At 40.6% G+C, this 24,249-nt stretch overlaps 1 protein-coding gene across 2 annotated transcripts in view; it reads right to left on the bottom strand.

Moving 5' to 3' along the window:
• Positions 1–10,430: 10,430 nt before the first annotated feature.
• Positions 10,431–24,249, bottom strand: part of ankfn1a (ankyrin repeat and fibronectin type III domain containing 1a) — a 128,531-nt gene continuing 114,712 nt past the window's right edge. For both annotated transcript variants that reach the window (XM_064323083.1, XM_064323084.1), the window contains exons 20-24: positions 21,459–21,609; positions 19,522–19,690; positions 18,841–19,007; positions 15,320–15,533; positions 10,431–15,048 (exon numbers count right to left, since the gene is read on the bottom strand). In XM_064323083.1, coding sequence (XP_064179153.1) covers positions 14,252–15,048; positions 15,320–15,533; positions 18,841–19,007; positions 19,522–19,690; positions 21,459–21,609 — 1,498 coding nt within the window. In that variant the 3' untranslated portion in view covers positions 10,431–14,251. The remainder of the gene's footprint in view (positions 15,049–15,319; positions 15,534–18,840; positions 19,008–19,521; positions 19,691–21,458; positions 21,610–24,249) is intronic.

Raw genomic sequence — 24,249 nt, 5'->3', positions numbered from 1 at the left:
AGACATAAAGGATCTCTGGTATTAACACCTTGTTTAAACTGGCTTCAAGGCAGATTTGAAAGTTAATGTGGAAAAAAACACACGAGCTGAAAAGCATTCATTATTTCTGTTCTCCAGTAAATATGAACTTCAAAAACTTATTGATGCCTTCCATTCGAACCCAAAAGCAACAAAAACCACATCAGCAATATAAAATGAACCACAAAACAAATGAATACATATATTTTAAATAACTTTTGTGTCCATGCTTTGACCATGAAATGAAACTGTATATTCCTATCACATTTTCAGTTTAGTAAGCACTACTACTACCTTGTTAAAAAGACATTCAGTGAAAATATAGGGCATTGATATTAGACAAACAAGATTACAGTCTTTGCAAATTGCCATCCTGTAATTTGCGGAATTCTCTAAAATTTGTATAAATTATGCCAATTAATATTTAATTGATGAAAATGTCATATTTTAAAATCTGGGGTTCAAGTAGCACGGTATTCAAAACTGCAATATGACTGGTATTTACTCATGACTACTCTATTCTACACCCTCCACTTCTTCTCTGTTGCAGCTCACATTAGTTTCAAAGCTCTAGTACTGAACTACAGTGCCATGCTCCCTGACCTGCTCCCTGCTACATCTAGGCTATGCTGTAGCCCTACTCTCTGGCCAGGCCACTCTAAGTGGTGGAACAACCTCTCTGCTGCTGCTGCTAGAACAACAGACTCGTTCGCCATCTTCCTCACCAGACTGAAGAGAACCCCAAGGCTATGCACTTATAGACCTTGAAGTCACTCTCAATAAAACTTCAGTAATTCAGTAATTCTGCAATTCTGTAAATCACCCTGAAATAGAGCTCCTGCCAAAAGCAAATGTAATGTCCATGTAACAATTGACCTTTTTTAATGGAACATTAGACATAAAGCAAATTATTTAAAGCATTTCCCACCTAAATGCAGAATTGTCATTCATAATGAGGTATTTCTTGGCATTTATCTGGAGTGTACAAAAACTTAATTAGTATAAAGAGATTGCCCCCAGACAGGAAATATTTAACCTCCATTCTCCATTTTATGTTTTAACCCCCACAAAGATATGCACATGATATACAGAAGCATGCCGCAAAAAGCCAAAAAGCAAAAATTATTACTTCATCCCCCCATAGTTAAGAATCTGTATGCACAAGCCCCCACTCCCAGCTGACAGTTCTGCCCATTCCAAAATGTGTCTGTTCAGTTCAGAATTTCTAATCCCCCCAGACAAATTCTTGTGATGGGTACTACTAGATTTGTGGGTCACAGGCACCTGGTAAATCATGTTGCAGTATGTGAAAAGCAATATGTGCTGTATGAATCCTTACTATTCTCACTTGCTTGTTAATTAATCAAATTACTTATCATTCACAGTGTTCACAATTCTCTTGGCTGAGACACATTCAGCCTCTTTCACTCTTTGCTTTCTTCTAATTGTATGAGTTTTGTCCATTAAAAATAAAAAACAGAAAAAGTTACAGGACTGTGCTAAAACCGTTTTTAAGTCTAGCTTGGTATCTTTTGTCCAAAGCCTTCTTGCTAAAAATGAGGTGCTCTCAAAAGCATGTGAATAATCCCTTCACAAAAGCCCTGTTATAGACATGTTCAGTGAAGTGCCCAGACCAAATTCTTGGGAGAAGATAATGGGGGAAAAGTTTCCCAGTATTTGAATTTCCACTTAGCTTGTTTTGTTTCTTTTATTCTTTTCTTCCCATTTAACTTTTAAATTGACCTTGCAGTAATTTTCTGGACTAATACTGTGACAGTGTAAGTCGGGCGCCAGTAGGATGTGATATCTGACTTTACAAAGGAAATGGGGATGAAATTATGTTCCAAAGATAAGGGTTGCACTAGTACCAGTGACAATGTTCATGTTACCCAGGAAGGGAAAGCCATGTCCACAAGGAACATGGGCCAGCACAGACAGCACGCTTGCATGTCCTCTTGTAGTAAAGTCATGCTCATGACAATAACTTTACGTTAAGGAAACATCCAAATGTAAAAGACTCAAGTAAGAATTGCAATACTTAGTACTGGAAACATGCTGACTTATTTTTAATTGATACATTATTCATTCATGAGGCATGGAACATCATGTAAAGCTAAAACGACAAGCTGATGTTTAGAATCCCATAAAATTACACACACATATATATACAGTGAGTTCCATCAGACAAAAACATTTTTAGGGGGCTAAACACCAAGGGTATTTATGAAGCAAGGTGTCAGGTCTATCCAGTTTAGACTAATTTGGCCCCTGTTTCAACTAGAAGGAAAAAATAAAATTGTAAAAAAATAATGCAAGGTGATAAAGTAAATCTATGAGGTGAGAGAACAAGGTCAGAAAAGGTTTCTAATAGCACCACAACTTAAAATCCATTTAACTATTTAGGAAAATAATGTGGTTAGCAAAGGAAGGAGAAGGAGGTGTTTCTGAATGAGGTCAAATGGGCAAGTTGTGGGCAGAAAAGCCAAAATTTAATTGGACCTTAAGCAAGGTTCTTGGATGAAACATCACATCATACACAATTTTACACACCAGATTAACTTATCTTGAAAAGAGCACAGCACATTGGGCCTTTATTGTTTTCATCTTTCCCTCTGTTTATCAAGCGAAGGCTGAGGAACAAGGGATTTGAATCATCGTCAGGTCACTTTCTCCTGGTAAGTGGTGCCGCAAATGATCCTGATACTACGAAGTGACGTTCTGCCTGTTTTGAGAAGTGGCGATGGTCAGTCATAAACTGAGCCGGTCTGTACTGAGCTCTGATGATAAAAAACAAAGCCCTCTTAATCTTAATAACGAATCAATGGCCCTCCCAGGTTGAGGGGGCAAATATTCTTGATTTGTCCGTGACCCCGCGAGATAAAGTTTTCAGTTGTTTGTTTTCTTTTCGTTCCCCACAAAGGCCTTTGAAGATCTAACAAGAGAGCAATTTGGACGCTCGATTTAATGGCGAAGACCTCGCTGCAGATCGGCCTGGTGAGAGCCCGCTCAGTGCTACAAGCGGTAAACACGCAGACATACACATGCACACGCACGCGCACACAAGCGTAAACACACACACAAACCAGTGCATTTTCTACAGTGTATTGATACCACCCATGCCTTTTAGAGCGCAGGCGGGGCCGAGCGGACACTGAACAGCCTTCCTCGCTGTGCCATCTGTTTATGAAGACTGAATTCTGAACCCATGACCATTTCTGCCCTGCCTTGCTCGGATAGACATAACATTGGCATAAATCTGTAATCTTACCCCTTAAGCTCAACCTTCCTCAAACTTCTAAAAACTCATCAATGTCTGCACTCAAAATTAATAAGATCATCCAAACAGGGTTTAATGCATTCATCCTGAAGCCATTCATTAAATAAAACATGCAGAGCTATTATCATTCAGCAGAATAGAAAATAAGATTAATTTACGCATGCATTAACATATAGCTAGGTAGCGCAATAAATGCCCAGCAAGACGTTTTTTAATTTTAGTGATCTAATAATGTTTGAGAATAAATTGAAATGTAATGAAACAAGATAATGAGCTACTAAGTTGGCAGTACTGTAGCTTATAAATTGCACATTCATTACACTTAGCAGACACTCTTATCTGGAGCTACTACAAAATGAAGTACCTTTCAACAAGGATACAGTGTAGTGCCGCATAGAGGTATAATAGATACAGGCCAGCAGTGACATTGGATCTATGCCACAATATGTCTACTGCCAGTTAGCCTGTGTGGAGGGAGTAAGATAGCCATGGACACGGGATAGAATAACAGTGGAAAAGAGGTGGAGGGCACAAGAGTACAGAGGTTTCCTCTACTTGTGACAGTAGAAATGGACAGAGGTAAGAGGGCTACTGTAGAAAGATGAAGGGAGATAAGTGTTGATGGAGGGAGAACTGTACTGTTGTACTTTAGAGTTGTACAAATGTATAATGAGTTATGAGTTAATAGCCACTTTAGCTACATGTACTCCAATTGCATTCTCCTGACTTCAAGAACCACGTGGAAATGCATGAAATAGTGAATTATGGACTCCATTAGTTAATATTTTAGCACTGCTATGACACACATGTCAGGGATTTATTTTTCCCAGAAATTCACCATTTTAAATCTCAGGAATGAAACACGACATTCCACAGGGGGGAAAATAGGCACTCAGAAGCAGTTAGCAGACTACTCCCTACTGTCCAGTCTGGTGCAGTCTGATGAAGCGTAGGCTGATTACCCAATCGTAACTTATTATGCTTTACAGATGCACACCCCTCATCCATTTACTTTGTCAGCTAATGCCATAGTACGTAGCTGTGAGGATTGGTTTTTAATTATGATATGTTGCAGTTAAACTATTCAAATGCAAGTTTAATGTCATATTTAAAGTCTTGAAAACATCACCACCACACAAAATAGGCCAAACTTTCTACACTCAAAGATTCCATTGTAAGAATGATCCCTTTATGGATGATTACAATGCAATTGTCTTTCTTTATAGGATTCATCAGGATGCACTAAACTGTTCATTCATCCATTCTGTCTGTGGTCATTTCTTCGCAAAGAACCCTAAATGCAATTTGTCTGACTGAATCATTTTTGGATGCAAACTGACATCTGTAACAGACTGCACCCAGAAAGTCCTAGCAGCAGCTAAATTACCTGCTTAAGATGGTTTTCAGTCTCTCAGGATGTGTTTCACCCGAGATGATAAAAGTCTGTTTCATTGGGAACTCCAGAAATAGATACCTTTCACTCTTGGCAAACTCTTTTAGCATTGCAATGCATCATTACTTATGTAAATGGTAAATGGACTGCATTTATATATATTATGTCCCAGGTATTGTCTACGGTATAGGTTTGTGTTATAGAAGATTAATAATTGACAAAGCATGTCATTTCCCCTTTTCACTGTTAGCCTAGGCTATGTGAAACCACAGTTGCCAATGCTCATCTTTGATGGTTATTCTGAATGCTGCAAGTTTTCATTACTCTGACTGTAGGCCCACTTACTACATGCTAATACTGTATAAGGCAGTATATAGAATATTTAATTCAATGCCATTCATATCATAGTGCATCATTTTAAGAGTGTCTGTGTTCCTGAGTGTTCCTGTAAACAACAATGCACTGCCGCTGTTCACACGCATGAAATTTGGATGCAAACAACGCAAGCAATGTTGTGGGATCAAATTACTATTAATACGTTACAAGTGATCCTTTTGGCTATTAAAGCCTTATTGTTTATTAAGTGTATAAAAATTCAAAAGGGATGGAAAGCATCCTGACACAAGTAACTCTGACACAATTATATTCCAGGTTCATTTCAGAAATAATAACATGGTTATTGAAGCAACATGTGGCTAATGCAGAGGACTATGGTATGTGTAATTCTGCAGACAAATGTTATGCAAGGCACTGTATGTGCAATGCACCCTAAGCAGTCCCACTGATCATTTATTTGGGAATATTATTAAAACAGTGAACCTTATACCATAGCATTTTCAAAAACGGTTGGTATGTTTTTAATTAAATTGCCATTTAAATGGCCTTCTGGTCATAAGGGGGAATGTTGTAACCATACTTAAATTTAAAAAGAAAATGTCATTTTGACCTAAGAGTTTGGACTACAGTAGTGAAGGTATTCAAAGTTATTTGAATAAAGTTATTTGAACAAATGAAGGAAAAATGCTTCAGGATATGGCTTCTCAAGCTTCATTGAAACAAATTGATGAAGCAATATTTGCAACTTATCATTTTCTATAAATAATTTTGTATCCAGACCGTTTTTATAAATTTATTTATAACTTTTTCCATATTAATACCATTTTTGTTGAGATGCAAAATACAACATATATAATCAATCAAGAAATACTAGGAAATACATTGACAAATGTGCTGTAAAAATAACCAATTAAACTCATAAATTAAACTCACATGATAGCTTTATATAATTTACATCAGAAGATTTTTAATACAGGGGACAACTGTATGTCCAATTACAGCTCTGCATCTCATTTCACTTCCTGACCAATGGCAATAGTGCAAAAGATATTGCACCCGCAGTGGAGCAGCACTGAGCAGACCCCTTTGGTCTGGGGCTCTGAGCATTCTACAGCAAACCATTTTGCTGACCATACGTTAAAACATTGGCAGAGCCTACCCTCACCCTGCACATGGTGGCAGCAGTGATTACACCTGGTATGATTGGCCTTTCCTGTAGCTATCAACTAGAACTCTCCCTTTGCTAGACATTTTCTTTTTGTTTAAACACACTACCTTGAACACCTTGCACGGCACTGCTAGGATTAATCAAACAAGTACTGAGTTAAGTGTCACTGAGAGGCATTTTGTGCAGTCTCAAAGAAAGGGCCATTTACACCTCATTTATTGGAACTACACTTAAAACATGGATTCAGTTGATAATTTATTTCTTTACATTTCCAATGTAGGTCACACTTTGAAAAGGCGATTATCTATTTTCTTGTAGACATTTTATAACAAATTGAAAGGCACTGCTTTGTAAGAGCAAAGTGAAGTTCTCAAAAAAATATATAATAAAATAAATAAATAAAATAATTATGAGGCAGCCATTTTAAAGTCATAGGCACCTGAAGTTTGTACTTGAGGCATTCTGGACTTCTCCCGCCTTTCAAATGTACCTATGCCAACAGAAACATGTGGAATAACACTGACAAATCCAAATTTAGAAATAAAACAACGCTCAGCTTTGTACTTAAAATAACCTCTTAAAACATAAATAACTACTAAACTCCCTTGAAATCTTGACATCATACCCAGCGACAAGCTGCAACAGAAGCTGTATTTTATACATATCCAGAGGCAATTAACTGTAACTTAGAATGGCATGTGGCTCAGTTTGCAGGCGCATAGGTTGTGCTTTGTGATTTCTCCAGTGGCTGCTTCTCAGGCTTTGAGACACAATGGCCATGGCAGTCCAGTGAGTCCCACCATTGCAGTAGTGCACTGCAGCAGTGTAGCATGTGCAGAGTGGGAGGCTTAACAGTGCCACGGCCAGACCTGCAAACATGTCCAGGTGGCTTTTCTGAAACCCGTTTCACACATACTGTAAATGCATATCATTTGGATGAAACAGACTACGTCATTAGCTTGGTAATGGAACATGTGCAAGTTAAGTAGCAAGGAAGGTGCGAGCAAAGCCTATATTGGGAAAATCTGGCTCGAACAAATGCTTAAGTCTAAATCAATTCCCTTGACTGCAGTGGCCTTAAAGACTGACACTCACAAATACAAGATAATACAATGACAATACAATGCAAACAAGAAATAATCTGACAGCCTGTGTAGAGCAGACAGCTGACAGCTTTTCACATCTTTCTCACTGATACTGTGTCCCATGTGTCCCATTGTTGTGATGTGCTGTGCATGTCATATGGGGATGACTAATTAAACATGAAACCATTATCTCTGATCTTCCACAGGTTTTGATACTTACATGCACACAATTATATAGTCAATGCTTTGTGTGGTATAGGGTCAATTGCATTTGATTATGGATCAGAGGTTTTGACCCTGTATTGTGTGTGTGTGTGTGTGTAAGACAGAGAGAGAGAGAGAGAGAGAGAGAGAGAGAGATTTTCCTCTCATGCACACACGCAGGCTATAAAAATGGTTAGTAAATTATTGTGCTTTTTTAAAATGGCATTACTGTCTCAGAATACAGAAGGGCTGTTTTTCTTCACCACCTCAGTTTTTCTCAGTGTGATCAAAATGAGCTGAGCGGGAGTGTTATTTTCAGCATGTTGCCTGATGGTTCTGGTCTATCTTTACCATGACTGTGCTATCACTGGGCCCCCTGGGAGTTCCTCCACATCCTCTGCAGACATTTTCTCTCCCCAGGTCTAGTTACATCCCTGTCTGGCCACAGCACACCAATATCTTCACTATTATACAGTGCAGTCCGTGTTTGGAGAGTGACCCATTTTCTGTTGTTTTGCCGCTCTGTACTTCAGCACATTGGATTTGAAATGAAACGATGAATGTGGGATCAAATGCAGATGGTCAGCTTTAATTTGTGGGCATTTACATCGATATTGGGTGAACCGTGCAGGAAATGCAACCACTGGAACTGGCTCGCTTGTCGCTACTGAAGATGTGACAGCTGACAGCAGCAGCAGGATGAATTTGGAAGTGTATCAGCTCACATCCAACCAAAGGCCTCAAAACTCCTTGGACGTTGCTTCACCTTGCTGCAGGACAATGACCCCAAGCACATGGCTAAAGCAACCAAGAGTTTTGCAGGGCCGAAAAGTGGAGTAGAGTACTCTACACTGGCCTCTCATATAAATCCCATTGAACTTGTGTTTCACTTGCTGAAGACAAGACTGAAGGCTAAAAGTTCTAAAAACAAACAGTAGCTGAGAATGGCTGTAGTACAGGCCCGACAAACATTACCAGGGAATATACCAAGCGTCTGGTAATGTCTATGGGTCACAGACAGCAAGTAGTCATCGAATGCATATAATTTCCAACCAAGTACTAAATATAAGCACTTTAAGCTTTTATTTATTTGTCCAATTACTTTTGGTCTCCTTACAATGGAGAACTATGTATAAAAAGGGCTGTCATTCCTAAACAGTTCACCAAATATGAATGTAATACCCACAAATTAAAGCTGACAGTCTGTACTTTAACCTCTTACTCATTTTTTAATTTTTTAATCCAATGTGCTAGAGTATGGAAAGTAAATTTGTGGAAAGAGAGGGTAGTATATCATATATAAGCTATTCTCTTCTCTCTCATTTTCCAAATTGACTTGACAAAATTTCGCCCCATTAAGCTTATATACTTACATAATCTATCAAGGATTTGCCTTTTCCTTTCCACAAATGATGGAATTTTGTTCCATTAAAGTGAACAAACTTTTCCTGAGTATTCTCAAAAGTATAAAGAGAAGATGTATCAATGTGTATTTTGCTGGCACGCAGTATCTTTAATTACTTGCAGAATTTTCTTCATGAATTTCTGCTTGAAGAGCTTGATTTTGAGGCACTGTGCAAAATAGGTCATTTAGTTTATGACAACCCATTTACCATGAGTCAAAGGAAGTTTCATATCCCTTATTTATTTTGCATATTTTCATGGGTAGAATATAATGCAAATTATAATTTATACAGCTAACATCCATAATGTTCTTGGTATATAATTTTTAAGTCATCTTTTTTTTGCATTTTTTGTGCTTTTTATTTACTTCTTCATTGTTATGCCATTATTTCTTTTAGCTGTATTAATTATGGGACAAAGTAATTACGGAGAGACAATGCTAAAGAAATGACAATCTGACAACTCAACATGAATTTGGATTTGACAACCATTTAGTGTCACGTAAATGTACTCTGTACATAACATCAGATTTTGAAACAGCTATTCGATTGCCTTTAGTAAAAGTGCAATTTACTCAATGTTAAATCCCTTTTGACTGTTGCCATGGTGACCTGTTGCTATGCTCCTGGCCTGAAGGTGACATGTGGAGCCCAGAATATGAACTATAAAGCATGAGTAGATGCTATCTCCCTCATTACAAAAAGTTTGAAGCAATAAATGAGAAAATAAAAAATGATATCCATGTAACTGAAAACAGAAGCTATGGGCAATGCTTGCTCTAACACAGTGAAGATGTCTAACACTTTCTGTCCATTAGACCAATACTTTAGACATTTAAACACCTCATTGGTAATGGGGATTTTAAAGGAAGGAACGAGAGCTCTCTGGGAGAAGAGAAAAGTATTCTTCTAATTTCGATACTCATACCTTACCTTGGAATTTCCAGCTGGACTCCAGAAGACAGTCTGCTTGCTCACCAATGGTAGTCACACTAGTAGTATTAACCAATGGAAAACAGAAAATAAAAACATTTAAATATTTTGTAGAAGGTTAAGTATAACAGTACCTGTACAATACATTGCTATTTGCCTACTACAATTTGACAGAATTAATATTATATTACATTACAGGAATTTAGCAGATGCTCTTATCCAGAGCGACTTACACAACTTTTACATAGCATTTTACATTGTATCCATTTATACAGCTGGATATATACTGAAGCAATTCCGGTTAAGTACCTTGCTCAAGGGTACAACGGCAGTGTCCTTACCCGGGAATCGAACCTGCGACCTTTCGGTTACAAGCGCAGTTCCTTACCCACTGTGCTACACTCCGTCCTCATTATACCTGTAGAGCATGGTAGTACTACATGGGCAGCATCAGGAAGATAAAATATATTTTAGAACTTACTGCTAGCAAGTTAACTTAAAATAATTAAACTTGGAAGCCCACATTCTAAAGTGCTTGCTTGAAAACACACATTACATCAACTGAAAGATTAACTATCAGACTCCATATAAAAATGCAGATATCTCCACTGAGCACGTTTTAAAGACAACTCTTTTATTTGGAATTTAAAGTTCAACATTGCACAATGCATGACCCAGTTGTTGCCGAATGCCACAAACGTTAACAACAATTACATCTCTAACATTCTGATAAAAAGAAGGAAAGGGGTTGATGAGAATGAAAAAGTTTCTCAACAATATTTTAATCAGTGTTTTCAAACACATAAAAAGAACATTACAGCCATTTATATTTTGTTTAGAATACTTACTGACGTTAACATTCTCAATGGAGAAATGGCAACTGCAAAATGTGAAATTGGGATTCTGTAATCGGGATCAGATTTAATTGCTAATGTTTGCACGAATGTGTCACATTGTCAGACCAAAGCAAAAAGCAAACTCCAAGAGCAAATAAACATAACCATGTTTTGCAGCAAAAAAAAAAAAAAAAACACATCACACTTTAAAGTGAAAGCACCTTTGATGATGACATTTTCTGAACTGTCTTCAGAACCAAAGTACCCTTTATGTCAATTTATAACAGAACTGATAAACAGAAGGGAAAGAGTACACAGTTTGCAGATGGTGACATTAGTTGTATAATGCAAAACCCACCATTCAGTTTTGCCTCTGCTCCTCTCATTTTTTATTTCATGCCTATCGCAGACACTATCAGGCATAATGCCAAGCAGAAAGACCAGGCCCAAAAAGATAATACAGTAGAGCCCCATTATAAGGACTTTATTATAAGGAGGTTTTGCAATAGTACAGCAGCAGTCACCTGTTACCTGCTGAAAGGAGTCTTTTGGGCTTTTTTTGTTGACTCATTGGCACTGTCACTGCATAGAGAGTCACATAATCTTTACATTGCTATGCAGCATTTATAACGATAGGTAAGAGAATCAAATAGAATGTGCAGGCAGTGAACAAAAACAAGCATATAACAGGTCACAAAAGTGATTTACTAGAGTGATGGGGCACCACCATTTTTGATGAAACTGGTTGGTCTCACCTCAGGTCGAAATCTGAAATGTGTTTTTCCATTTACTATAGCCGCTGTTGTCCATTGCTGAGGCCTCTGGCTCCAGGTGTTCCATGCTGACACGACTTTTGACAACTTTGCTCCCAAAAAACTTGCACCAACTGTCATCCCTCTTTCAAAGACACTGAGGTCTGTTCCTGTAGACATGCTAGCCATTATTATAGACAACCAGGCCCATCCAGCATTTTTACAGATGACCCTATGCATGCTGGGATGTTCTTTGTTTAATGAATGGATAAGCACACCTGTGTGGTAGTCTCAGTATAGTGGTATAGTGGTCTTTGCATATACACGTTTCCTCTCATTTACCCATGGTTTCTATTTCTGTTCAATACATGTAGGGGAAATTCACGTTTTGAATCATAGAAAAAAAAGTCTAATCTAATTTTTCTTAGATTTAAAAAGCCAGCCAACAGTAATACTAATTTTGTGATGGAGGGACCCATTAAAATGAATAAAAACCATATTACAGACAGTATTTGTAGTATAAACATTTACCACAGAATTATGTGAAATACTAAAATAAATAAGATAACTTATTTAGGCTCGGTTTGACTCCTATCTGCATTAATTTTGAGACTCCACCGTATTTCTACTTTAAAATTTGATACCGATTAAAAATATATGGTCCAAAAATAAAATAGGCTCTGACTATGTTACATTTCATCTGAAGGAATTACACAAACAGCCTGAGGAAACCCAGCACTGGAAACACGTAAGGGCTTCAGAATCTGCCAATAAGTTTGTACACAAATGTACCCTTGAAAAATCTAATTCAAATTAAATATTATAAAATAAAACTGAAAAAAGATACAAAAGTGCAAATGGAATACTTATTTTGTACATACATGTTGGAACAAAGCTGATAGTGTATAAAAGTGTGAACAGCAGTTATATCATGTGATTTAAGTTCAGTAAAAGGATAAACCAAATGTTTTCTTTTTTTCTGAAATACACAGAAAATTGTGCAAAGACTTCTTATTTTAAATGCACTGCAACATCAACAAGTCATAACATTGCAATGGAGCAACAACTGTTACTGGTATCATATCAAAGCTGCCCTTGGAGCTTGTTTTAAATTTTAAATAGACTTCTCTTCAGAAAATATGTGTCTGCAAACATCAACACGCCGTTACTTTAGTGGTAAAAGCATTAAAAATATACAGAGATCTGTGTAAATCATTTGGGCCATTACATCAGTGTAATGGCCTCGCTGATTTACAGTGAAGTTGCACTGGGAGTCCCACTGAGCCCCTGTGCTCAGCAGTGGGAGACAGATCTGCCTAATGCTAATCATTATCCGAACGACGGGAGCAGCTCTGCCTTCTAGTGTTCACAGAACCATTTAAGTGGTTAGTTCCCGCTTCACTTATAGGAATAATTGCCACGAGGAACTCCTTTCCTGATGCACAGTGTCTAATTAATGTGCTTAACGACAGAACACATTGTTGCCCTATAGCTCACTACCACTGTAATTATGTAAAGAAGCCATGTAAATTACTGACAATGATCACTGAATAGGGAGAATGCAGGTCATTTACAAATTCAAAATCTCCATACTTCTTGAACATTTTGAATTTGTAGAATTTCCTTCTGTCTTGCTTCTATAAATCATCTCTGTTGACATAAATGTTTATCTTCAAACTAGCCCTACCCAAGTGCACATCCCTCCAAAGCAACATGGGGTACAACACACTACAAAGGTTTACAGACCATAATCAGACAATCCCATGCCTACAAAACACTTTTTTTTTTGATGCAATACATTAACACATGAAATAATAAATGGTTTTAATGTAAAATGGCAAATAATTTAACATATTACATGTTAATATAAACGAGTAAAACAGAGACCAGTCATATATTGGAGCTCAGTGCAGACCCAGTGGAATTTATATTATACATGAAAGTCCTGGCTGGGAAGGATCAGAGTCAGCCCAGGGTACAAATATCAACCTTCCTGCAGATGGCATATCTGATCCCATGAATCTGTCCGCCATTCTTTTTGGTTTAATTTGGAAAAATAGCCAGGTTAAGACTGATGCAGTCCTAGTCAAGTAAACCTCAGCATTCTCCATGCTAGAAATACTGCCATTTTAATACATGAGACAGAATAAATACTATGCAAAATGTTTACAGTGATGATAGTAAGATACCTCATAGGGGAGGCCACTGCTGTCTGCGTTAGCACAACACACACACGCAGGGCTGTGTAGCAGCATCGCATTGATTCAGAGTAGGAAACCAAGATCGTTATTAAAAGAAATAAATCAAATGTTTCAATGGTTTTCTGTCAGTCAAATATATTTCCGCACCATATCATGGGTTCTGTGTGAGAGCTGATTTGGCATATAACACCAAGAGAAACTATTCAACTCCAATTCTGAAATTTCAAATGTCTCTGCAATCCAACATCCCCCCACATGTTATGGACTGGATATTCATGCTGATTCATTAAACTTTTACATTTGAGCTATTGTTAAATTACTTGCCATTTATTGTACACCCTAAAGTGGTAGCAGAGTTTCAAGTTCAATAGTTAAAGCAGTGCTTCAGTTCATGTTGCATTGGTTATCATCATTTTAACAGTCAAAGCCATGAAATTTATGTTCATAAAATAGTTGACCAGCAACTTTAGTTTGTACATTCTATGGAAAGGATGCAGTATCCATGTGCTGTGATCCTTATGAACACATACTCAGATTTCAAATTTGCATGCCTGTGTGTTGGAATCAGGACTAATGAGACAAAGGGGAAGTGGGTACGGGTATAGGGACGACACAGCATCACCACTACAGTCAAATCACCGACTCCTAGAGCGTGCTGCTGAGAATCTCAGACACTTGAGCGTTAGTCTGGTCATCGGAGTCTACGTCTTGAGCCAAGGACCCGTCGTACTGGGCGGCCGACTCGGCCCCGACCCCGCCCTTCCCCGCGCCCGGGCCTGGGCCCCAGCCGCTCGCGTCCTTGGTGGGGGACGTCTTCTTGCAGGGCTCCACAAAGATCCTGCGCACGTTGGGCCGGGCCTCCCTGTGAGCCCCCCGCCCGTCGTCCAGGCTGCAGGTGGCGTGGGTGACGAAGGTGCTCTTGGGGAGCTCGGCCAAAAGGCCGATGGTGGCGCGGGTGACGGCCTCCAGCGGCAGGTCGGAGTCGCGCTGCGGCGTGTAGACGCCCTCGGACAGGGACGAGGCCTGGCTCTCGCTCTGCACACGCAGCCAGCGGTGCGGCCCGCTGAAGCAGCCGTGCTGGGGCTGGCTCCTGGACAGCAGCTTGCGCTTGGTGGGCGGGTTGGCCAGCAGCTTGCCGCTGGGCGCCTTCTCCGGGGCCTTGCCCGCGAAGCCGGGCGCCAGCGACAGGCTCTCCATGTTCCTGGCGCAGGACTCGGCCTCCGGGCCGTCCTTGGGGCACACGCTGTACTTGACGTCGTGCATGTGCAGCACGTCGGGGGCGCTCCCGCTCAGCGCGCACGCGGCCTGCTGGGATATGTCCTGCGATGAGGAGTAGACCAGGTCGAGGTCGCGCGGGCTCAGTGCGTCGCTCGAGTCGTAGTCGCTGTCTGTGGGGAGGAACACTTCGGAGCACCCCTCTTCATCCGAGCCGGGCTGCGAATCTGGAAACGCAAATACGATTCTCATTACTCACCTATTTATTTACAATTTACAACCCAGTATTACAATTATTACAGTATCAATACATGATATGAATATATTAGCCAGATACCCCTTGAAGAAATATCAATGTTTTTTTTCTTGGATAAATGAAATGATGATAAAACATGGAAGTGACCAGCAGGTTCAGAATGCAGGGCGTGCATTACTGGAGCACACAGGGTTTAAAAGGGGTGAAGGGCACAGAAAGGGAGGCAGCGGGGCGGGTCGTACCGCTCATGGCCTTCCTCCTGCGCATCTCCGGCGACGGCGAGGGGGTGGGCAGGTAGTCCATGTTGGAGGAGGTGGAGTCGTTCTTCTGAACCGTGCTCTCCGTTTTGGAGTCCACCAGCCACGTTATGGGAACGCCCCCCAGGGGCTGCTTGTAGCGGGCGTACTGGAGGGCGTCCGTGATCCAGCGCATCTCCCTCCTCATCTCGTCCATCTGCTGCACAGCGGGGGACGCCACGCGGGCAACGGCATTAGTGCGGACGCAACACGCCCTCACTCACCCCGGTGAAAGAGCAGCCAAACCTCCGGAGGTTCGGTTCATCTGTCTCATCGTGTCAAATAGCAAACCTGGAAATGCTGATGATGTTTGTCCTGTTGATTTGCTATCATAGTCTTAGGCATGTGAAACAGCAAGTTGCTTTGTTCATGAAACTCCTGCCAAATGCACCCTAACAAGTACTCCACTTTAAAAGTCACTGAGGTCTCTTCTTTAGCCATTCTAGTCATAATTACAGGCAGCCAAGCCAACATATTCATATATGTATAACATCCCAGGATACCCTGAGCACCCAAGATGTTATTTACTTATTTAATAGAATAACTACACTACTTACTACTTTGTGAGAGCCTCTGCTTTGCTTATACGTGTTATCCCTTATTTATCGTGGTGTATCGATTTTTGCCTGTAAATTCAATCTAAAACATTCTGTGATGTGGGACTTGAAAATACTAAAGCTTGTTATGCTTCTATATTTTCTGCAGTCATAACCTTATGACTTTATGGATGAAACATCACACAGAAATGTTGCTGTGAGTAACACACCAAAGCAGAGAATCTGCTGGTTACTGTAATTGATGATGAATACTGACTAGTCCTGACTCAACAGCCAAGCATGAGTGGCAGTCAGTCATGCATTCCAGCAGAGGAGAAAGAGGAGACAGGAGCACATATGATGAATGATGAAAACAGGCAGAAATGATGAGAACACTGATGTGGTTTCGCTACTTTTAAAGTCGGATATCTGATTCTGTTTTAAGCAGGAATATTATGAAGGAAAGTCAAACTGCAGACTCTTGCAACTGAATACTGTATCTGATCAGAAATGCATTTTTTCCATTTCAGAGAATTCTGTCATCGTCAAGGTCTGATTTAATTAGAACACAATTGTTTTCTTCAACAATAAATTGTAGACTGCTCTTCATACCTTTACCATAATGCCACAGCCAGACGTGACAGGAAAGCCAATGGTGATAGCTTGTCAATCAAACTTATAACTGCCTCTGAACTGTAAACAAGTGCTCAGTGCACAATCACAGAAGAGCTGACCGAAGGCCTCAGACCATGCCCCCAATAATCTCGAAGCTCGGCTCCACGCAGTCTGCCTCCTCTGTTGGCCCGTTCACATTCCCTATCAAACCAAGTCACCCATGGGGGCCTTGCCTTTTGCAATCATGTTTAGAATGCGTGGCTTATGTGAAAACGGGAGAGTGAAAAACCTATGCAGAAACACTCTTCGCGGAGCAATTAGAGCCCTTTCTGGCACCTACGCAAGGAGCAACATGCTGGAGGAATGAGACTTGACACCAGGGGATGACTCCAATGGAAAGTATGCTAAAGCTCTGATGAGAAGAAGAAAAGAGCATTGAGGGCAGTATGGGTTGTGTTTCTATTATTTTCAACCGAAAATTGACTGTATCGGTTGCCTTCTGCCAGAGGCAACTGGATTTTTCTGCACTGTAATTTCTCCATTTCAGATCTCAGGTTATTCACCCTCTACGCATTTCGTCAAGAGATATAGGCAACATTAAAGATATGTGCAAAGTTGTACTTTATAGGCGTACTCAAGAGGTAAATGCATTTAGTCAAGTTTACAATGTTGGCCCGAAGCAAGCCCATATTTATGATACAGTGACATCCTCAGCATTGTTAAATTGCACATTTAATTCAGTCATCATACACCCACTGAACTACAGCAAGGTTGGCTGCTAAGTTGATATGGGATCACTGTGCACAAAGAATAGCTAGTAGGGGAATTCTGGGACAAATTCTTTGCGCTGGTGTTTGTCTGGCACAGAGACAGCTCAAAGAGCAGGGGAGAAGTAATCTGCGAAGCCCATCGACTGACATTTCCTCTTGAATAAATCTGAGAGGATTCAGTTAAAATAATAAGCAGGGCCACAGGCCATTTAGAGATAATGTTTAAATGCACTGCGGAATAGTAAATGAGCAAAGAGAGAGGACGTTCGCAGTTTTAGAGTTCGCACTCAAATTTATTTCTCGACACACAGACTGCAACGCAATGTATTAGAGGTGACCTGCGAACAGCACCATTTCTATTTGTTAACAGCAATTAATTTTTATCACAATAGCATATTATAGCCTATGGGTGTAGTGTGTGCATCTCTTTGAAGTATACTAGAGCATGGAAAACTTTTAACTACATCGAAACTTGAGCCTGAGCTCTGGATGTTATTACATTTTTCCAAAGCAGAAACCATGTGATCAATATCATCTCATCAGAACAAAATGCTCTTTGCCCCAGAGTACATTCCCCTTCCTTCATCACCCTGCCCCGCACTGCAGAGAAACTGTCCTCTCACCCGCTGCCCCCGTAACCTTAAAAAAGCTCATACGGAAAGTTGGACCTGGCAACTAAGGGTCTCCTTCAGATAGCGATCATGAGTGATGGAATCAGTCTGAGGTCAAAATAAAAGAAAATAAGCCTGACCTTAAATCCTTTTCACGTCATGTTTTCTGACAGACGCTGCCCTTTTAGAATGGTTTACCTAACACATTAACATTTTCACACTCTCTTATAATTGATTCCACATTGCAGAACCGAGACACCACACACACACACACACACAAATTCATCCACACCCAAGCGCGCGCACACATTCATCCACACACACACACACACACACACGTGTGCGGACACCCACGTACACACACACACACACACACATGTGCAGAAGTGCACACACACACACACACACACACAAGAATCACACAAACACGCATGTACTTACATGGGTGATCACAATTAATTGCCAAGACCACAGTCCTAAATCTGGATTATTTCAAAGTGAAATTACAGATGCTTTTCATTTTAAAAAAAGGCTAGAGATTGAGCTACGATACAATTTCATTTCTCAAAAAAAAACAAGCTACTTCAGAATTTATAAGCGCAGCAGTTACATTTTACAACATCAGTAAACTGTTGCAATTGGATTACTGCTTCAGTTATTTTTGCAGCATTTTTTATTTTCCTTTTAATTTAATAATATTCCCAATGTATGTACCTGAGAACATGCATAACATTTTGCGTTATAAAAATATCTGTCAATACCGAGATATATGATATTCTGGGCTTGAGATGAAAGAGGATAGATTTTTAATAAATATCATGTGAATGTTTTGCATTAGGGGAAAGTAAACAAACCGAAATGACTGTGGTATTTGTGGTGCTGAAATAAAACCACATGTTATAGTTCGTAAGAGGTCTGCTCGGTGCATGACATACCTGAATATAGTCGAGAATGTGCTGGTGCCGCTGTTTTGCAGTCGCAATTTCAGCATCCAAGATGGCCTCCCGCAAGGCCAGCTGGGTAATGAGTGCATCAAGCTCCAAAACCGAGGACAGGCGGCAGTAAAGGCTGATGAATTTTTCCTTGTAAGTGCAAAAGTGAACTGCAAACACAGAAGAGATTAAATACCCATGTCAAGAATGCCTAATGTTACTCATACCATTTCAAAATCACAAATAAAGATGGAGGTCCCTGTTTGCAACATTTGCATTTGTAATTGCTGTCATTTCTCCTCATTTTGCTGATTTTTCTATCCTTAAATGAAATTAAGTGATACATCGTAATGGTGCTACAAAAAGCCCATTGTTAAAAATGCATGTTGCATTATAATGGGGGCATTTAAAATCTTTTCACAGAACACACTGTCAGTCAGAATTAGAATTTAAGCACCATTCAAATTTTAATTGTGGCATCAATTATTTGTTGAGGCCGAAATAGCTTTGTTTTCTCTGGGTCTCACCGGGCTGGAGCCTTCAAAGGAGCTACAGAGGAGGCTGCAGTCTGCCATGAGTGTGATTTATTGTTGGTCCGGTGGGAGCAGCGGGAACAGATAGGAATCTGTGGATTTTTATAAGGCCACTGAGCTAATATTGTAGGTGAAACAGAAGCCAGTATACCTAGCTCAAACATTTGAAGAGGGAGGTTGAGGAACCCTGAATGCAGGGTGTAAGGATTAGTCTGTCCTGGGGCAGTGCAGACGTCGTCTGAGGCAGGCAGCAGTAGAAGAAAGGAGACATTGTGCCCCAGCTCCAGCACCTCCTGTGTGTAGAGACGGAAGTGCTTGGCCTGGACGGGGACACACGCACACAAGCGCAGGAGGAGAGGGGTTAGGGCACGGCGTCGCTACCCTGCTCATGTGACCTGCCCATGCTACACACGTTCGTACTCCCTGCTCACTCTACACCCATTCACTGCTCACGCTCCACTTATTCACACAGCCTGCTCGTGCTACACCCATTCACACTCCCTGCACCCGCTACACCCATTCACACACCCTGCACCCGCTACACCCATTCACACTCCCTGCACCCGCTACACCCATTCACACTCCCTGCACCCGCTACACCCATTCACACTCCCTGCACCCGCTACACCCATTCACACTCCCTGCACCCGCTACACCCATTCACACTCCCTGCACCCGCTACACCCATTCACACTCCCTGCACCCGCTACACCCATTCCACTCCCTGCACCCGTACACCCATTCACACAGCCTGTACCCGCTACACCCATTCACACTCCTGCACCACTACACCTTCACACTCCCTGCACCCGCTACACCCATTCACACTCCCTGCACCCACTACACCCATTCACACTCCCTGCACCCGCTACACCCATTCACACTCCCTGCACCCACTACACCCATTCACACAGCCTGCACCCACTACACCCATTCACACTCCCTGCACCCGCTACACCCATTCACACTCCCTGCACCCGCTACACCCATTCACACACCCTGCACCCGCTACACCCATTCACACTCCCTGCACCCGCTACACCCATTCACACAGCCTGCACCCGCTACACCCATTCACACTCCCTGCACCCGCTACACCCATTCACACACCCTGCACCCGCTACACCCATTCACACTCCCTGCACCCGCTACACCCATTCACAGCCTGCACTGCTACACCATTCACACACCCGCACCCGCTACACCCATTCACACTCCCTGCACCCGCTACACCCATTCACACTGCCCCCATTCTACACCCACTCATACTTTACGTTGCAGCTCTGACACCATGTGAGTTCACTTCGGTATGAATGTTGCTGAGCTTTTTTGTTTCAGGGTAATGGCCTGTTCTTAAATAACCTGTTAATCTTGAACGTACAACAGAGTACAAACCTTAAAATGTTTTCAGTGGTGGACTGTTCTATCTAAAAATAATAAATCTTTAGCGCTGTGGAGAAATGTACCTTGCAAGACTGCTGAAGCGCACAAACAGTAGAAGTGCTATTATCGGGATTCTTTGGGAGACATACAGCCATGAGGAAAAACGGCAAGATAGTGGAAAATTGAATTTATGACAAGAAAAATTTCAATGGAGCACAGATAGCACAATACAGAGCAGATAAAAACCAGTGAAGCTGAAGAGAGAAAGCAAAAGGACTGCACATTACAGTGAATAAAAACAAGTCTCCCAGCTCATCTTATAACCCTTCACTACCAATTATTAATGAACACTTTTAGCAGTTGAAACAAATGCATAAAATGCACCATAATTGAGTGTTAAAAACTGCATCAATGCTGTCAATCTTTTCAGATGAGATTTTAAAGTTTTGTTTACCAGACAGGATTTAAGCCCCAGGCCTCTAGTTAAAGGAGGTTTGTTTGCTGCTTTCTAGAAGCACCTGTGGGCTGCGGGGGCGGGAGGGGGGTGGGGTGGGGTGGGGTGGGGGGGAGCTTGGGTGCGCTCCATCAGACAAAATAAAGTTTTCACTTATCGTTCCTACTACATGCTACCCACGAAAGAGACAGAGAGGAGGAAAAACAATGCCATAACACGCAGATACGCAAATGTTCCGCTTATGGCAGTACCTGGTGAAGAGGTAGATTGATCTGTTTGAGAAAGCCTTTTACAGCCATCTGGAGCTCATAGAAGAAGAGAGGAGTGCGGCAGTCGGCTGTCTGATCCGCACTTTCCACACACACCGGGCCAGACAGTCTCTGGAGCCAGTCCCACTCATCTCTAGGCAGAGAAGGAGACACTTGGAGTAAGTAAACAGGCTGCACTTCTTTCCCTCCGACACGACTGTGTGTTTTCACATATCCCCAGAGCCCAGGCTTCTGTTATATCAGCAGAGCGTGCGGGATCAAGTACCAGTAGCATTCCCCATTTATCCGTATTAATATCTTGGCTGACAGTGAGGGATTATCGCACAGTTTACAGAGGACCCCAAAAGCTAACCAGCATATAATTACTGTTATAGACAAAAGTGCAACAGAGACAGAAAGCAATTTGTCACAAAGGGATAACTACTTGACTTATTTATACTTTGTTAAAACGTCTGAGAAATGTGTATAATATAAAGGATTTCTATTTAGAGTATATATGAACTTTTGTTATATTTTTGTGTGACTGCTGAGGCAAAGCCAGACACTGTTATTTCTTTCGTCCACTCGTTGAACTGCTAATAGATCATATCAGTGGAAATGTAATATAAATGCAATACAGGTTGCTAGAACAGCAAGAGCACCACTCTTAACTCAACCACAATTACAGAGGATATATTTCAGCTCTGAGAAGGGACAACAGTTCCAGGTGAGAACAATAGCCTAAAGACTTGATTTTGCGCATTATTTTTGGGACACTGCACCACAGTGCAGATGATTTGGTAAGGCACCCTTTTACAGTTCCCTAAGTACTAAATATTTACCTGGTATTGTAAATATGTGTTTAAAAATAGCACATACTTGGGCAATTACCACTGGTAAAAAAAGGTTCATACTGAGAAACTGCAACTTCAATACCTGGAAACAATTCCTTTATTACCTATCAATTCCAGTGACTACCTTGTAGTCATAAAAGGTTTAGGTTGGCTATAGTCTGAGTTTAATTGTGTACTTCCTAGAAATTCAGATAATACCTTCTTGGAAATACCTCCAGATGGTCCAATGGCAGCTTGCAAGCCATCGCACTGGCGAAATGGCATTTTCGCCATGGATTTTGACAAGCCTGAGCCGTTTGGTCATTTCCAGACTCACCGTGCACCAAAGTGGAAGGAGAGTCACTGCTGGGGGTGTCAAACTGGATTAAGAAGCAGACTGCAATTTTGGTGAAGCCCATTGCAAATTTCTGTCCCAAGTCTACTGCATAAACTGTAGCCCAGCGTAGGGCGGATCGCTAATTTCGAGACTTTCCCATGCAACGCGCGCATGACCATAGCCTATTCAAAAGCCAGTCAAGGGTTTTTGTGGATCATATGCCGTCCTATTTGACTTTGATATAAATACCAGAAGCAAGAAAAATGCATGCTTTGTATTTATTGTCCATTGTCTTTTCTTAATCATTTTAATTTGCACATCTATTTCTATTTCTATTTGTTTATGGCTGTTCTTATACTGCATTGTAGTCCTGGGGTTACTGTAGTTCATTCGTTTTCTTATACCAAACTGTAATGAGAAGAACGGCAATAAACGCAACTTGAACAATATTTTCATTTTAATTGACTGTAGTTAAAATGATAGCTACAGTACTGGCAAGAATTATGGATAAACAATCTGTCTTTTTGGCATAATAAATGTAATATGCAATAAATGTACCAACATACAGTAATTGAGCAGTCTAATGTATTTTACTGGGGGAAATTTTATAATTAGCTTGACTGCTTTGTCCAGTATTTTTCTACATAAAATTATAATATCCATGCAAGGAAAAAAATAAACTTTTTTTGAGTTGTATACTTTATTTCACATTACTGAGGTCCAGAAGAATGTCATTACCATTTGTGGTCGAGATGTTATTTGTAACAGGGGAGACCAGGCAGAATTGTAACAATTTTCACTTTTTACTGAATTAGAAGTAATGTTGTGTACGATTTAAACAAACATTAACGTCGTCCGATGTTACAAGAGCAAAGTATGTGCGGGACAGGTGTAACAATGAAATAACTGCACAATAACTGTATCATTAGTAACAAGTATCAATAAGAAGATCATTAATATCTTCAATATTTACAGGACAAAAGGCTGTTGGTTCAAAATAGCATACTATACGTGTATGTGTATGTGTACACCAGCGACAAATTAGGAAGGTCATGCTTTTTTTTTTTTTTGTTCACTGCCAAAAACGGTACATATGCGGGACTGGATGAGTTGTGGTTTCGTCATGTTTTAAATACACTTGTTTTGTCGATGTAGTTATGACAATAGGGAAGCATAAAGAAACCTTTTTCAGCCAATCTTGATTTTCTATAGGCTTTACATCATTTGTTGGCCAGTTACTAATCATGGGTGAGGTGGAAACCAGGTTTCACCTCTTCTATACCCTTCTATATGTATATTTCCTATACTTTCAATACGTAGATACTAAAATCATGGTGCACGGGGATAGACTTGCTGTTCCCTAGACAGGTCATCCATTTTTGTGTTACTGTCACTACAATCTGTGTCAAAAGTTGCTACTTTTATGTTATAACTGTGTTGAAAGTAACACAAAATACGTTGCCCTTAACTACACATAGAGATGTGTTTAAAAAATGACACATTCCGTGTGGTTTTTAACACATCTGTTTTGAGAGTGTAGGAACCAAACAATTGCACTCAGGCTGTAAACAAGCTAAAGCTATGATAACTACAAGATAGCCACTTGAACTGACAGGCAAAAGAT

This window comes from Anguilla rostrata, chromosome 2 (genome assembly GCF_018555375.3).
Source record: "Anguilla rostrata isolate EN2019 chromosome 2, ASM1855537v3, whole genome shotgun sequence".
Lineage (NCBI taxonomy): Eukaryota > Metazoa > Chordata > Actinopteri > Anguilliformes > Anguillidae > Anguilla > Anguilla rostrata.
This window is presented reverse-complemented; position numbering and strand designations above follow the sequence as displayed.